This window comes from Echiichthys vipera (genome assembly GCF_963691815.1).
Source record: "Echiichthys vipera genome assembly, chromosome: X".
Taxonomy (NCBI): domain Eukaryota; kingdom Metazoa; phylum Chordata; class Actinopteri; order Perciformes; family Trachinidae; genus Echiichthys; species Echiichthys vipera.
In genome coordinates this window covers 25,831,182-25,848,458 of record NC_139825.1, presented here as the reverse complement: position 1 = coordinate 25,848,458, position 17,277 = coordinate 25,831,182, and the positions used below count along the sequence as shown (strand labels likewise).

Here is a 17,277-nt window from a genome sequence, read left to right as displayed (position 1 = left end):
GCCAAGCAGTGTTCAACTAAATGATTTCACATAGAAGAAAGGAATGTAATAATGTCATCTTTTCTAGACTTCTAGATAGATTTGGATATACTTCTATTTTTTCCGCATAAACTGCTCTAAAGCTCTTTTTTTTCTTTTTGGGCTGTCCTGTGTTTTCAGACAGGGAATGTTACTTGCTGCTGAGGGGGTTTCTCACAATGTACACATCAGAGGAAAATCACACCACTCAACACGCTAAATAAGACATCTCTCTGACCTCCAGCCAGTTAGAAAAATAACCATAAAGAGAAAAAAAACACTATCTTGTCAGTTTGAAACGATTTTCTGACCACGTATAGACACACTATAGATTTCTCTCTATATGTATAATATATGCATATCTATCATATATGTGTACAGTTTTTACGAGGCACAGGCCACCTTGTTGAGAAGGAGAAAACAAGTCACTATGTTTGGGGAGGTCACACAGACTACTGCTGGAAGAGGAGAGGGGAGCACAAGGGAGAGGGGAGCAGGAGCATACTGTAGGTCAGAGACGAGGGTGTCAATGGTACAAATAGACCTGCAGGGAAAACATCTATTGAACATCCTTTCCTTTATAGTCTACAATGTATTTATAGTAGCAGTATTCATAAAGGGAGTTCACCTCTGTGTAGGTATTTAGTTGATCAATGCTCACAAAGCCCCCAAGGTCAAATCATATGTACACAGCAGTCTTTTACAGTTGTTTGTGAAGTCCTTTGTGAGAGGACTCCTAAAGTCCCTCTACTGTAAAAGGACTAAAAGATGCTCTTGACCAGGTCTTTTGACACCATTTAGTTCGAGCACCAGCAGAAGCACCATTAGTAAAAATTCCTGCAACACGGAGGAGGTGCATAGGTGCATAGACTCAGAAACTCAAAATAAGCTGACTGAGTTTCTGACCGCTCTCTTGGCCCGCTCTGATTGGACAGTTGATTACATTTTGAATGATAAATTTGATAGTTAAATAAAAAAAAATGCATTCACTCTACATTGACATCTGCATAGATTGTTTTTTTTTTTTTACTACTTCTGATTAAAATGAGGTAACATGGAGAGAATTATTAATGGCACCCGCCAGCTTTGAGGCTAAAACAAGCCTAAGAACCGGAGGGCCCCTGCTCATGCAGCCTAGGAAACCCCTGATGCTGCATGCAAGGCTAAAGGTGTCAGTCAGCTCTAAGATCTTTCTCTTTGAGAAATGACAATGAAAAAAAAAACAGAAATCAGTCAAATCTGGTGTGTGAAAAAAGCAAGTGAGGGGACACTACATCACTTTTAGAAATGTTGAACATGAGCCTCTCTACATAGTGGGTTGGGCATGTAAAAAGGTAAAAAACAGAACTACAGAAGAGTCATGAAGGTCATGATAGCCAGGCAGAGGGGTCAGATGTCACCAGGTGGGTCAGCAGGGCAGTGAGGATCAAGAAACCATGACAGTCAGGTGGGGGAGCCAACCAGAGCCAGAGGAGTCAGTCTGTGTCGGTGAGACAGACAGCGAGACAGCCATGATCTTTGAAGAAGCATGAGAAACAAATACTGGGCAGGCATGAGATCTCTGCTGGGAGGACCAAGAGGGCATCACTGGCCTGAAGAGATTCAGCGTTCAGGTTCAGCAGTTGAAAGACAGGTGAGGTGACCTCTGATGCAGGGCTGCCAAGGTTGACATGCCCCATTCAAGCAAGGATCTGAAACAAGCCCAACTGTCTCTCCCATCGGCATTAAAATCTGTCTCTTTCCCTTCAATTCAGTCTTGTACTTGTTGTCCTGTACAGAGGAAGTAGAGGACGTTTGTTCATGTTCACACAAAGAAGAGGTCACCTTGAGCAGAAAATTGAAGAGGAACATAGTGTAAGTTGCATACATAACACATTAATTTAGTGTCTATTATGTATTATGTGTGTCCTAATATGATGTGTTTGTGATTACCTGCTCAGCTGTCAGTCTCACTGCATAACTTGCACACACCCCCCCCCCCCCCCCCTCTTCCCCAGAGAATACACAAAGGTCCGATTGCTGAGTGTTGATTGAGTGGAGGTAACAAATGTTTGGTCAGGTATTGTTTCAACATCATGGCGTGGCTGTGCTCCCCCAGTAGTGACTGAATCATCTGAATGTGAGAGATAACAAAATACAACAAAATTTAGATGGGAAGCAGCCGTTTTCTTTTGTTATGAAATAAAGCAGACACTCCGGGCAGAGAGGAAACCGAAAGTTATTTAGTGGGAAAGTCTTAAATATATCTCACCCCTCAAAAAGATAATAGAGCTTTGGTTGTCACAGCAAGGATTATGCCCAAATGCCCTCATCGTCATCCTGTTAAAACAGCAACGATATGCATGAAGAGGAGAAAGCAGACAGAAACTGGAGTAACTACTGATCAAACGACATCACAGGAACAGCAGGCAGAGTGATGACAAAATAAGCATTTTAAACGTTTGCAGGTAAAACAAAGCATCAGGGAATTAATTGGTGTGCTACGTAGTCTGCCTTTGGCAACTATTTTTCAGGGCTGCACACTTGTTTATTTATCAGAAATGGTAACAATAATGACATCTAACCTGGTCCTGGGTAGGGCGGTGACCAGCATGTGGGGGTCCTCGAGCCGGCCCTCCACGATGGTGGGGCGATGGGTGACGTGGATGCTGGGCATGGTGCGGGTGCTGCGGGTGTTGAGGGTGCTGGGGATGTGGATGCTGGGGGTGGGGTCCTTGTTGGGGAGGGCCGTGTGGGTGCTGAGGGTGAGGGTGCTGCGGAGGCGGATGTCCGTGTGGGTGCTGTGGAGGATGCTGTGGGTGCTGTTGGTGAGGGTGTTGGGGCTGTGGGGGGCGCGGGTGCTGTTGGTGCTGGGGGGGCGGTTGTGGGTGCTGAGCATGCAGCTGGGCGTGCTGGGGGTGAGGAGGGTGAGGGTACTGGGGCTGCGGCTGCTGTTGGTGCTGCGGGTGCTGTTGGGGGACCTGTGGGTGCTGCGGGTGCTGTGGGTGTTGCGGATGCATGGTGTGTGGATATGGAGTCTGCTGTGCGTGGGGTGTGTGGGGTGTATGGGGTGCGTGGGGTGCATGGGTTGCATGGGGTGCGTGGGGTGCATGGGGAGTATGGGAAGCATGTGGTGGGTACTGCGGCTGGGGCTGAGGCTGAGCGTGCGGGGGCTGAGGCTGGGCGTGATGAGGGCCGTGTGGATGATATTGCTCATCTTCGTAGTTGTCAGCTATCAGCTTCATCCGGCTTTGTGTCTGTAGAAAGAGGAAACTTGTGAGCGCATTATTATCTGCAGCTGTTAAAAAGATAATTATTCCCTCAAAACGAACATCAAATGAGTTTATGACTGGACAAAGCACATATTTTCAGTATAGTATGTGGGTTGACATAAAACAGGAACAACCTTACAATGTAATACAATCCAGTGCAATAACCATGCAACCAACACCGAGGCTTATACGTTCTTTTTTTTTCTCAGACTTCAGTTGTTGATTCATCTCTGTAGTCATTTTAAAGTTCAAAATTTGGGGAACTGTGCTTGAAGAATATTGATACTACTCTCACATCTGAAAACTACATATGAAGCTACAGTCAATGGCCGATTAGCTTAGCTTAGCATAAAGACTGGAAATAGATGGAAAAAGTTAGCATGACCAAAGATAAACAAAATCCACCTCACAGCACCTCTAAAAGCAATTGTTACCTTTCTTGCATGTTTCAGTTAGAGCACTCAGCGCTTCTCTCCAAAGTCCCACCCTCCTCCCCCTGCCTGACCTCTAAAGCTCCCGCCTCCCCTGACACATGCCTTGAGAGAGAAATGCTGCGTTCACGTGCCATGGGTGGTCAGAAGTTTCAGACTGTTTCGCGAGTAGAAGGTTCCACTTTGACAGGCACTTCCCATGGCACTGCCTAATTGGTGGTCCGAATCTTCATGGCACTTGGACGCAGCATGAGCAGCTCAAATGAAACAGAGCGACGGATGACAAGCAGGAAGCTACACCTGGTGGATTTTTTTTACATTTTAGTCTGTCATATACTTATTAGGAGCATTTTAAGATTACAAAAGAAAAGTTTAAAAATGCCAGAAAGGTTAGAATAGCTTTAAGCTCACTAACGCTTTTGCTTCTCCCACTTTCCCTTTTGGACATGTGAATTGTAAACCAAGATAATGTGTGATGATGATTGAGCTAACTGACATGCCCGAAATAAACAAATAAATAAATAAATAAATAATATTGGTTGAAAAAAAATGAAATTGTAAACATGACAAGTTGCGGTTTAAGGGGAGTTACATGCTGGAACTGTTTCTGGTTAGGTGGATAACTTCCTGACTCTCCGCTGTGTGCCTTAGATCTCATAGTCATTCCTGTCTTCATGCTAAGCTAAGATAACCATGTCCTGGCTGTAGCTAAATATTTACTGCACAGATTCTTCTCATCTAACACTAGACAACAAAGAGAAAAAAAAGTGTATTTCCCGAAATGTTGAAATGTTCCTTTAAGTGTCCATCAGTCTGTGTTGATGTAGGTCTATGTTTAACATCTATTTCTCTTTACTAATTCACTTTCCTTCATCATTATGATTTATGAGAATCATTGGTGTAACAACTTTTGTGTGATCAGGTTCAGCTGAATAACAATTGGCAGCATATGTCACATTTATTGGAGGTCTAGCAATCATCATTTTTAAAGTAATTTATCAAGGCAACACAGGGCACCTTACAGAGACACAAGGAGGCCATATTGTGGTTGCCTGAATTCCTGGTTTATAACTCAAACTCAAGCTATTGACCTGAGACTTTGATTCTGAGTGAGACTCGAGTCAAAGACCTGAGACTTGACTTGGACTTGGACTTGACTGCTGCAAGACTTTACTTACTTTGGACTTGACTCCTTGAAGACCTGACATGACTTGAGGCTTGAAAGCAAAAACATTTAAGACTCAAGTTTGGACTTGGTAAACACACCTTAAATATTACATTATTAGGTCTAGACCTCAGCTTTGATATGAAACTATCAAAGCTCAAATGAAATGTCATGTTAATGGCCAGTAGAGTGGCAAATGACTTGCAATTTTCCAATGAGAACTTGTAACTACACTCTGACCTGTGTGGAATGACTTGAGATGTAAAAAACAGCTCTGACTCAAACAGCAAAATGTTACACATTTGAAGTTCAAAACTGAACGAGCAAAGATTATCAGTGGCCATGCATGTGCACCACCCCCTGTAGATGAAATGGGAAAAATGGCTAGTTGCAGATAATTTTTTTTTATTTCGATTAATGTTGCCTTGGCAAGCAGCTACAGCGCCGACAGAATTTTTCTTGACATTGTACTGCAGTACTAACGTGTTGTTTGAGCTGGTGCATCAGTTTGTCCCGCTCTCTCTTGAGGGATAGCACCTCATCCTGGGTCTTCTTTTTATTGGAGGCAGACAGTTCCAGCAGTGCAATATTAGCATCTTTCTCGCTGATGGCTGCCAGCAGAGCTTGTTGCCTGAAGATGGACAACAACATCATGGCATCAGCATTTATATTCTATAAAATAGAAGGAACATTAAAGAAATCCCATAACACTCTATGTAATGCAGTTCAAACTCTATCAATCTCGGAACCCATCGGCTGGATTTCTATCTGATGACAATGACAATTGATGACTCTGAAAGCAACAGGTTATATTTTGGAGTTGGAGTTGAGAGATAGTGTTTCTAAAGTTAAGATTAAACTAAATGACTAAAGTGGAGGGAGTTAGCTAATGTTAGTAAAGTAAAGTCAAAAGTTCAGATTAAACTAAATGACTAAAGAAGAGGGAGTTAGCTAACGTTAGTAAAGCCAAAAAGTTCAGATTGAACTAAATGACTAAAGAAGAGGGAGTTAGCTAACTTTAGTAAAGTAAAGTCAAAAGGTTAAGATTAAACTGCTGCGGTGGTTGGGACAGACTTCTGGGGGCGAGGAGAGGAAGAGGCAGAGGATTTGGTGGTGGAAACTAGTAATTTTGTTGTATGTATTATTATAGATGGATAGATAGATTGATAGATAGATAGATAGATAGATAGATAGATAGATAGAGAGAGAGAGAGAGAGAGAGAGAGAGAGAGAGAGAGAGAGAGAGAGAGATCCCAAGTTTGAAATGAAATGTTTTCACTTTCTCATAATTTCTATTTTTTTCTCTAGAAAAAAAAATGGCTAGTAATTAATTCTAATTCTGAACTAACTAAAACTAATTCTGATTGGTTGGCTGGTGCTCGAGAAAGTTAATTTAGAACCCTGATGTATAGGTGGTTATGTTTATGTGCGGGACTATTTCTTGTTACCAAGACTTCCTTGAGTCAGTCACATCACCTACATCACCTACACTCATCACCAACACCGGAGCCCCTGAGAGCTGTGTGCTAAGCCCTTTACTCTACACTCTGTACACCAATGACTGCACCAGACCCTCTCCCACCACCACCAACCTCAAATACTCTGACGACACTGCCACCCTTGCTCTTCAGACAATAACTCTGTATCAGACTACCATAACACTGTCACAAATTTCTCCCAATGGTGTAAACATAACTTTCTCCATCTCAACGTAGCCAAAACAAAAAAAATGACAATAGGTACCCCATCACCCCAGCCACCCACTCTCATCAACAAAGATACAGTTGAAACAGCTGACGGCTTCAAATACCTCTGACCCACACTGGACAATAAACTCTCCTTCACCCGGCGCACAACGAAAAAAGAGCCATCAAAGACATGCCATCTGTAAACTCAAAGGATCCTGCTGTTGTATAAAAGTATTGTCTAGCCCATCCTGCTCTACTGTTCCACTTACTTCTTCAACATGCTTACTGTCAAAAACCGTGTCAAACTCGCACGTGTCACAAACATAGCTGCAAAAATGTATTGGTCTCCCCACACCCACACTGTCAGAGCTCAATGTCACTCCACTCAACCGCCACTTCACCATGCCTTCTGGACGCAGTCACAGGTCCCTGCTGTGCAAGAGGGCTTGTTATGGCAAACGCCTGGTATCTGCAGCCATAGCAGCCCTCAACAAAAGGCCAAGACAAGAATACACTCCAGCTCCACTTTATATATTTGTCTGTATGTTATCTTGTTGTGCTTGTCCACCTATCATCTGTCGGCATGCTGTCCATAAATCTGTACTGACAATTGATAAACCTGATCAGATACATAACAGACCGACAATGTGACTTATAAGGTAAACTAGGTATTTTGGTATAAAATGAGTCATGATCTGCATGTCAAGTTGTATTTACAACAGTATTTTGGTGTCATTTACAGTAGAGAAAATAAAATAATTTCCAGTAAAGAAACTAATCCATGCCTCAGTCAGAAACACACCAAGAGAAGTAAAATCATGGGCTGTCTTTGTGAGGCAAACACCAAATGTCTTGATGACACTAACTTCATCTCTAGTATCTCCTCCAGCTGTTTCCTGCGCTCCTGTCTCATGTTGGTGAGGTGGCCATCCCTCTCCTGCAGCGACTGCTGTGTGGAGGAGAGACGCTGCTTGGTGGAATCCAGCTCCTGCCTCGTCCGTTCCAGCGTGTTCATCAGCTCCTCCAACTGAATTATATGGAAACACACACCAAATGTATGAAAAAGACACATAGACACTTCATTAATCTATTTCTATAACATATATAACTGGTAAATACACTAAAACGAATGCAATATATCCTATCTTCATCAGAAGTTATGACAAAATTAGTGTATTTTTTTGTTAGAGTAAATCTGCACCTTTAAGTGGTGGCCACTCTCCATGGAGCTGTCCTTACGAGGGTCTTGTCCTAAGCCTTTCTTGTCCCCTTGTCCCAGTTTGATGTTCGGACCCTTCTTAGTCATGTCTTTGCCTCCTTGTCTGTAAAAATTTAGTATTTACAGTATTTCCAATGCCAATCATTTTTTTAAAATGTAATGCTGTTGCTGCTGTACCATATATCTCTTAAGAAATGCAAAATACATTCTTGAGGAAAACATGTAACTTAAGAAGCTAAGTCGATGTGTGAGTAGGCTACAATATATTTCCATATATCACAACAAAAAATATTAAACACAAACAAGTAGAACAAGTACAGCGTAATGGACAATCAATGTTTCAGAATGGACCAACCATCAGGAAACCAGGACAGCTAAAAGGCATGATGAATTGATAGATTTATAATAACGTGATATTGCTGATGGAGAGGAGGGGGGTATGGGGGGGGGGGGCATTACTTACCTGGGAGCTAGACTGCAGATGGGGAGAGGAAGAGATAGAAGACAAGGGGATGACAGGACAAGTGGAGGAGACGAGAGCACACAGAGAAAAAAAGTAAAACAAAAAGAGACATTAGAACCAGAACATAAAGAAACGAAAATACAATACAGAGGACCCGGAGGAGACTGTCAAACAACATGGGAGATTACAGAGGCGCCCATGACAGCTGCTGCTCTGCAGCCTGACGCAGATAATGCGGGATGCACCTTCTCTGAAAACATGGGACCATGTGCATCTGCTGCCAAGCCTGGGAGCGGCAGACATGCAGTCAGACAGGCAGAAGTCAGCAGGGCAAAAGAAAGAAGGGAGGAGGACAGGTCTGAGTGGTGAGCAAAAGGAGGGGAAGCCAACAGGGATTTGACCGGGAGAAGGAGTGAGCTAGTAAGAGAATTAGTTATGGTTGCAGGGTCATTCAGACAGAAGAGACTCTTGGACTGACACACTTCAAGATTGAGCGTTCAATCCAGACCCTACCTACTGCAGCACCTCACTCACACATGCAGGCTACTAGGCTGATAATTTCCTTAGTATCTGGTGAACCAGGCTAAGCAGGGTGGGCAGGTTGGGGGGGGGGGGCAGGGAGGTGGGCACCAGGAAAAAACACTACAAGAGGAAGGGGCTGTCAGGTGATTAGAAGGTTACAGAGAGTTACAGAGGGTGAGGGTGAGGTAGATGGGTGGATGGAATGAGCAGGGGAAACATGCTGATGGCAAGAGGACAGAAACTTTCTTGTTGTAACTTTCAGCCAAAAACACAAAAACACAAAGAGAGAGAGAGAGAGAGAGAGAGAGAGAGAGAGAGAGAGTCTGTGTGTGTGTGTGTGTCTGCAAGTGTGTTCTAAGATATTTCAAAAAAAGCACACTGAGCGAAAAAAAAACTACAGAACCGTCTAAGTAAAATGAATAAAAGAAAGTCAGAGCAGTTGGGAAAAATCACACCATGAAAACAGCCTCTAGTGCAGTATATAGTGGAGTATGTACAGAATGACTTAGTATTAAATATTAATTCTGATAGGGGACTTTCAGTTACAACTAATGTAAAGTGTAAAATGTGAAATTTGGTTGCTAGTTTGCTAACTCCTTAGTGCGATTGGTTTTATTGTGTGTCTTTACCATGCATCACTACAGAAACATGCTGCAGCAGGAACCCCAGAGTGACGTAACATCTACTGATCAGAGAAAAGGAACACTACAGAATATTTGAACACCTGCACATATATTGCTAAATGATAAACTGAAATGCTGTACCTGAAATGCTGTACCTGTGAGCTGGCTGACTTCATATTAATTTTCATTATTAAGATATATAGTATTTGAGTCACGTGTGCAATGAAGCATAATCTACAGTATGATGTAGTGCTTTAATTTGATGATTTGTAATTGTAATGTTTTTGTCATACAACAAAATCTTTGTTGACCCATTCTGTCATTGTTTCAGATATAGACAGCTTTTAATGCTGGTTGCCACATGCAGTTTGAAAAAAAACATGCACACAGTTTGATTAAAAAAAAAACATTCATGGCACACACACACGCACCACTGAGCAAACGCAAAAGAAACAAAAGCAAACATGAATCCAGGGATCTTTGTATCATGTTAACGGGTACAGCAATAACACCACAGACTAAACACAGAGCCTGTCACTCTGATACAAAGATATGTGAATCCTTCAGACACCAGGCAGACCCAGGCACACAGGCGAAACCAGATGCAGTTGCAGCAGTCACAGTCGGAGACTTTAACCACGCAGCCGAGCTGAAGTGCCAGGGGCAGAGCACTCACTTTCCCAGGAAATCCCACACCATGCCCCCTATCTGCTGGGGGGCAGCGGACACAGAAGGGAGCGGGTCAGGGGGGGCTCTGCCACCGGGACGAGGGGTGGGGCGAGGGGCAGAGTGAGGGGGGCTGGTGTCGTGGAGGGGACAAAAGGGGAGGAGTTGTGCAGGAGATGGAGAAGATATTTTAGAAAAACAGAATCAGATTTGAAAGGGGAAAAAAAATAAAAGTAGGTTCGAGACCAAAGTTGAAAATGATCAGTGGCAGAGGATGAAGAGAGGGACGGATGGGTATGAAACAGATGATAGAAAGAGGAAAGGGACAAAAAAAAGTGGGTAAAGATGGCAAAAAAGGACAAGAACAATTAATCAAACAACACTAACAAAGTAGCATGACACAGAAACTAAATGGCCCCTATCACAAGCTGAGAAGGAACAGTAGACCTGGTTTCAACACTAAAAGGTGGGAGAGACTGTGGCTCTTTAAGTGGCAGGGGCGAGGGGCTATCATTGACAGACGCCAATCTCGCCAATCCTCCCTCCATCAGCCGAACCAAAGCCAGAGGCTGCTCCCAGTGTGGAGACTCTGGACCATGTGCCGCACTGAGAGGTGAGCCAAGAGCTGATGAGGCCACCAGCTTTATCTATGTGGTCCATTAACTGAAATAAGTTTGACCTTTTCTCATCAAGGGGGTGACTGAGAGGGGCTTGTATTCTCACATCTCATCTAACATACCATCGCAACTTTTACAGAGAGCCCTCTGTGTGTATCTGAACATGCAGCTGAAACTATTTTACATGGAAAGCTGTGTGTGTGTGTGTGTGTGTGTGTGTGTGTGTGTGTGTTATACAAGACCAGGACTGGATCCAGTGCAAGACACAAATGACAAAACAAATGACATCTCACTTCTACAGAACGACAGGACAATAACAGTACATGTATACAAACACACATGGAAGACGATTGAGAACACAGAGGACATTGGACAGAGCAATTTAAAATTGACAAAGGAGTTGACTGTTGAAATAATAAAAAATATTGTTTAGGATGATAATTAATAAAAATGTGGGTTCACCCAGATTACAAAATAAGATATTTTGTCAGCTCACAGAAAGGCAAGAGAGACCAAGTTTGATAACTTCTGTTACACTAAGGGTAGGTGAAAGTGTTTTTGTGATTTTGGTGAACCAGCCTTTAAAAAACATCACTTTAGGATTCTTTCTATCGTACCTAGACATGTAATGATAGAAAAAAGAGGATATTTACATATACAATAGGACTTTTTAGTATTTTTATTTTATTTCCATTCAGGGTCTTTCTCTTTGCTCTATCCTGTTTTGTTACTTATTTAATGTTTGCATTATTTTAACCATTGGTCCAGAGCTGAGAGTGGTGGGTTTATCATGTACTCAAACAATTATTTGAGTGTTAGCAACAGCTCTTCTTCGTATCAAGTTTGAATGCACTTATTTTAAGTAACATTGGAAAAAAAGTGTCTGCTAAATACACACATAATATAATAATCAGGGGCTAAAGTGGGGCTCTAAAATCCAGTTTAGGGGAGAATAATGCTAGTAAGCAGGGAATGAGTCACCCATTTTACACCTACAACCTTACAACTGTGCAAGATGCAGTCACAACACTTAACAGGTATGTTGTTGAGATAAAACACGATTAAACACTCATTCTAAACCACGCCTATTCCGTTCTCGTATTTAACACCTAAAACTTTCTCGAAATATTTAGTGAATTTGGGAAATCACCTTCTACATCTGGTCTAACTCAGCTAAAAGAAGAAAAAAAAACAGACTCACGGAGGTCCGTCGCTGCCGAATGTAACACTGATGTATTAAACTGCCAATCAGATTAATTTACCAGATTAATCGAAGGTGCCAGAACGCAGTTCCGGATCATAGTACATGCATGCACTCATTATTTATATATAACTATAAAAATAGTAGACATACTGTATACTGTACATGGAAAAGTAGTAATGATATCCGGTTAAATTATGGTTAGGATGTCTTTACTTTAACTTGTTAGACACTCAGGATTACCTACCTTTCCAACTCAGCGATCTTCTTATCCTTGTCATTCTTTTCGGTCTCCACCTCCCGCAGGATGTCCAGGAGTCTCTCCACCTCTGTCTGCGCCTTGTTGGCCTCCTCCTTGTAGTAGCCCACCTCCTTCTCCAGCAACTTCACTCGGTCCACGTACTCTGGGTTCCCTCTGGGGCCGGATTGCTGCTCCACCTCATGGGCCTTCTGCACCCATGTGCCAGGGAAAGACACAAACAAACACACAGACATACACACACCCGAAAATACATTAAATTAAAATTAAACATCAACGCAACCATGCAGTAAGAATGTTTTACTGCCTATGGAAGAGAGATACAAACAGTAGATTGCAGTCCATCAATGTATTATATTTAACGGCCCTCTGACACACCAAGACACTACCCACACCTAGTGAGTATGCAGAAAACATGACTGTGTGTGCGTGTGTTTGTGTGTGTGTGTGTGTGTGTGTGTGTGTGTGTGTGTGTGTGTGTGTGTGTGTGTGTGTGTGTGTGTGTGTGTGTCTGTGTGTGTCTGTGTGTGTGTGTTGTGTTTGTGCAGCACTTGAAAAAATTGCAGTGGCAGTGAAAAGCTAAATCATGATCCTGTCTCTTTGGTTATCAAACTCATCAGAGTGCTACTGCTTGGTCAATATGGATTAAACTCGCCATCCAACAAGTACATTATAGTGCTACACATCACCCTCGAGACAATATGCAGCCACACATGTCAACACAGGTCGCAAAAGTGCAAAGAGTTGTACAGAGCCAAAGAGCATCCACCAAAACACTGCAGAGATCTCCAACCACGGCTGACACCTCAGCTAACCGCACCACACTGAGGCGAAAGAAAAAGCGTGGCAACACTGACAGTGACAACATGCAACAAGGTTGACCATTTCATGCAAACCCAACAAAGCTGCACAGTCTTTGTGATGTCAGTCAAAATAATGGAGATACAGAAGCAACAGGGCCCAAGTAAATCTGTCGGCTAATAGTTTCATATTTCAAGCATGAGGATCGATGTAAGAATTTAACTTGAGGAAGGTTTTTTCTCAGTTGTTCAAATCATATAATATTTATTTCAGATCCACTAAGTAAAGTAAGTAATTGTGTAAGTATATCAGCAATACTTTATTGGACATAGAAGTTAGTTTCCATTCAGCCTGTGGGTTTGTGGATTTTGATGTGAGCATTTTGCTAAAGATGGATGGATTTAAGGGTTGTAGGAACTCAGGAACCTGATTTCTTTCTGTATGGATTTCTCCTCTGTTTCTCTGATATACTGTGTTTGTTCATGAACGTATCATTAACCACCTCAGCATAATTTCAGCTTAACCTGTTTTGCACCCCGATTTTACACAAAATAGTCCACAAAAAATGTATCAGTGATACAAGTGAGAAAATATCAAATGTCAGGCTTATAAATCGGCTTTAAAAATCCATATCCCTCAAATCTATTTAGAGCTTTACTCGGATTTTTAATAGGATCCATGTCAAAAGATAGTTGAAGTGAATCACAAGCCTTTTACTGTCCTTTGACTTCAATTGCATAAAAATATGAGTAGCCTTTGTAACGATATTTTATTCTGTAAATTTCTCTAAAGTTGAATCTATATATTTTATCCATATTGTCTCATTACGTATTTGTATATTTTCTAATTATGTTCTTTACTGTTTATTTTATGTATATTATGTGTCAAATTCCTTGTATATAGTTTATTTTACTTTTGTACATTTTTCTGTGTTTTGCTATTGTTGCTTATTGCTGTTTCTATTATATGTATAGCCCTTTGAGGCATGCTTTGTGATATTGGGCTATAATAAACTTTGACTCGACATTCAAAGTTGGTCCCTCCTCTATGGCACAACAAAGGTTACGTTTTGGAACAAGTTTTCTCTGCTTGGCGTTTCACCCAGGTTTTTGTGCATTTCTTCGACGCTTAGAGTGCCTTTTTCATAGCTTCCTGGCACCTGGTCATTGATAGAAGCTGAAGCCCAGAAATGTCCTGAACACATCAAAATAAGAGTAGAACTACCGCCTTGCAACCTGTCAAGTTGCAGTTTACATCCATCTATATACATTTGTCCATATTTACATAATAAATGTAGTGAAGACTTTGAGGAATTTAATAAACAATAGTATGTGTATTTTTTGGACAGACACGGATGCTTCAGACACGTCTTCAACCCGGCATCACAGAAGGTCTATACAGTCAGCACCATTTCAAGATTGTGTCACCAATACATATCTACGTATCTGACCAAATGTCTCCCATTCTGTTCGAGTTATGGCGTTGAATAATGGACAGTTAACATAATGAAAAATTGACCTTTGAACTTTTGAATTGTGAAATGTTGTCATAATTAGTGTAGGAATTCTCTTCATCTTTGAGTCCAACAGGACATTTGTGCCAAATGTGAAGACATCAAGGCGTTCCCAAGAACGGGACAGAAGGACTGACGGACAACCAAAAAACATAATGCCTCACAGGTGCAGAGGCATAAAGATAAAGGCAGAGGGCAGGGTCTCTGCAGACACAGCCACACACTTCTAGTGGGTCATAAGTGAGGATTGAGAGGGATTATTTCATATATTTATTAAATATTTATTGTCGTCTAGGAATATCCTACTCATTGTGCCTTTAAACTAACTAATTTCAGATAAACCAACTACAGAGCCACAATTAAAAAAGTTCACAATAAACACAAATACTGTCTAATTCCAACTCACGAAATAAAGTGAACTTCAGATATATGTAGCAACAGTTTCACCACGTATCACAAACACAAACAATTGCAGAATGAGTATGTTGCACAGGACTCTGAGTGCAGTATAAAGCTCATTATATCAGTACAGTGCGATGATCAACATGCATCTGGGTGGCTCAGTGGGTGAAAGCAGAACCTGTGCTGGGGGAGGGGTGGGGGCTGGCATGATCACCATCTAGCATGTTCCAAATAAGTTATCAATGGTCCTCATGCTTTCAATATGTGCCTCAGAGAGCTCAAGAGAGGGACTTACAGGATTATTCATGTGACTGAATAGCTGCTCAGCTTGCTACATTGCAAACGGAGGGGTTGAGGGAGGGAGCGGGGCGGGAGAGTAAGTGTTAGGATTTATTTTGAAACAGAGGAGAAAACAGCAGGATCAGACATGTTACAATACATGTTTGACAGAGCAGTAACATTGTCCTAGTACAGCACACGTTGTTACAGGTTAAGGGCAACACATCACGGACAAATGTAGAGGAACAGACACAGGGATAGTCTGTGGATTATTATGGAGAAGGAGGAGGAGGTGGTAGTGGGGGTATGGACTGACTGCACCCTGCAGCGGCCTAACAAAGCAGTGCAGCCCGTTACAGGAGAGAAAGCATGATGGTAGCCATTATCCTAATTAACTGTTTTATAATAACTGAGTCATGTTTTGGTTCAATCCGGATTACAGTGATATTTACAGAACAGGAATTAGCTTAATGAAGCTTTACAGTTTGTTTTTTTCCTTGTTATATGTATAATGACAAAAAGAAAATAAATAATTATCACCCATGAAAATAAATCACAGTGTATAATATACAGTATGAGCAGGGAAATAAAATAATAAAACCAAATTATTTTAATGGTAAGAATAAAAGGAATAAATTATAATTTACTATAATAATTTTGTCTACAACAACTTTACAGTCTCCATCTAAGTCAGTGGACTCACAGTGAGCTAATTACTTTGTTCACAGTGGACACACAAGCTTTGCTGCACAGGTCTTCATTCAGAGCAGAGAAGCTTTCCACGTTCGGCCAAATTTAAAGCATTTATCATGAAACAATTTAAAGTGTTTTGGCATCTAGTATAGGCAATTTCTATCCTGGACGTCTTCCTTATTTCATAACAATATATATTTTCATGCTTTCAATTTAGTTTGTTTCTTTTTCTAATTTATTTGTTTATTATTTCTTATTGCTGCATATGGGTATAGTGACATGGAATAAGGGGTAGGTGAAAACGCAAGATTCATTTATTTTGAATAACGGTGCCTTTCATTGATTTACACTGATATCATTACCCCGACCAATGTTACCCAACAAACACAGGTACTAGTACTAACCAGGGACTTTGCCATACTAGGTAAAAAAATTGGCACGTGGGTAGAGGGTTTTTAGATTTTTGACATTGGAAGCCCAACGGTCATGTAGTTTCTGCTCTGAAACTTTGGATCATATGATATGATATTCCTCATCGGTTGTCACATAATTGTATTTTAGATGTTGTTTTCAGATGTAGATCATTTTGATACAATCAAAAGCTCAAGAACAGCTACTACATGGACGTTGTAGTAAGATTGTATTGCCAACAGATGTAAAATTGTATCAACATGTATTTGCTTTGATAAAATGCTGTGGTCTCATGTTATCTTTACTGAACTGTGGGGTATATTGCCCTGAAATTGGACTCCAGATTTTTCTCTTAACATAGAAATAGAGCTATGAGTCCATTATAAATGTAGGATAACTGTGAAAATTGATCATATCTGTGTTGAATACTAAATAACTGTTCTGTAAAGAAAAGAAAAAAATGAAATAATATATGTGAAATCTGTAAATAGTCTAAATACTAAACATAGATCTTGGTTGAAAATTAGTTATCACCTGTTTGTATCAAATGTACAGAGAAGCCTGATGAGTGATTCTGTGAAACGCACACCTACCTTCTGCAACTGCGTCTCCAACTTACTACACTCCTCTTTTTTCTGCTCAATGGCAATCTCCAGTGACTTGAGCTTTGAATCCTTCTTGAGGCCAGAGGATGCCAGGGATGACGCATGTTCCTTCAAGTCAATGAGACTGGACTGCAGGTGGACAGACAGAACATACCGTTAGCACAGGCTCAAAACAGGAAGTCTAACTAGGCAAGGGGGAAGAAAATCACAGATTAAGGAAAATGGAACTTTTCTATGTAGATTGTGCACCAATTTTGCAGAGATATGACTCTGAAAAGGTACCCAGCAAGCTGCTTTCCTAAACAAATAACTTTATTAAAGAGGTACTGCACACTTATTCTTGTTTTTGTAATACTAATATTATATGACTGTAATGTGATGGAACATTATGCTGGGGATGACATTTCTTATCAAATTGCATTTCATGGGTTGAAAACGACTCAACACACC

At 41.3% G+C, this 17,277-nt stretch overlaps 1 protein-coding gene across 1 annotated transcript in view; it reads right to left on the bottom strand.

Moving 5' to 3' along the window:
* Positions 1-2,009: 2,009 nt before the first annotated feature.
* erc2 (ELKS/RAB6-interacting/CAST family member 2) overlaps positions 2,010-17,277 on the bottom strand; it is a gene marked incomplete at its 5' end in the record, with an annotated part of 35,344 nt that continues 20,076 nt past the window's right edge. The window contains 11 exons of the mRNA XM_083939566.1: positions 2,010-2,131; positions 2,270-2,337; positions 2,583-2,756; positions 3,207-3,254; positions 5,349-5,496; positions 7,420-7,580; positions 7,755-7,875; positions 8,236-8,247; positions 10,057-10,179; positions 12,112-12,314; positions 16,816-16,956. Coding sequence (XP_083795692.1) covers positions 2,311-2,337; positions 2,583-2,756; positions 3,207-3,254; positions 5,349-5,496; positions 7,420-7,580; positions 7,755-7,875; positions 8,236-8,247; positions 10,057-10,179; positions 12,112-12,314; positions 16,816-16,956 — 1,158 coding nt within the window. The 3' untranslated portion in view covers positions 2,010-2,131; positions 2,270-2,310. The remainder of the gene's footprint in view (positions 2,132-2,269; positions 2,338-2,582; positions 2,757-3,206; positions 3,255-5,348; positions 5,497-7,419; positions 7,581-7,754; positions 7,876-8,235; positions 8,248-10,056; positions 10,180-12,111; positions 12,315-16,815; positions 16,957-17,277) is intronic.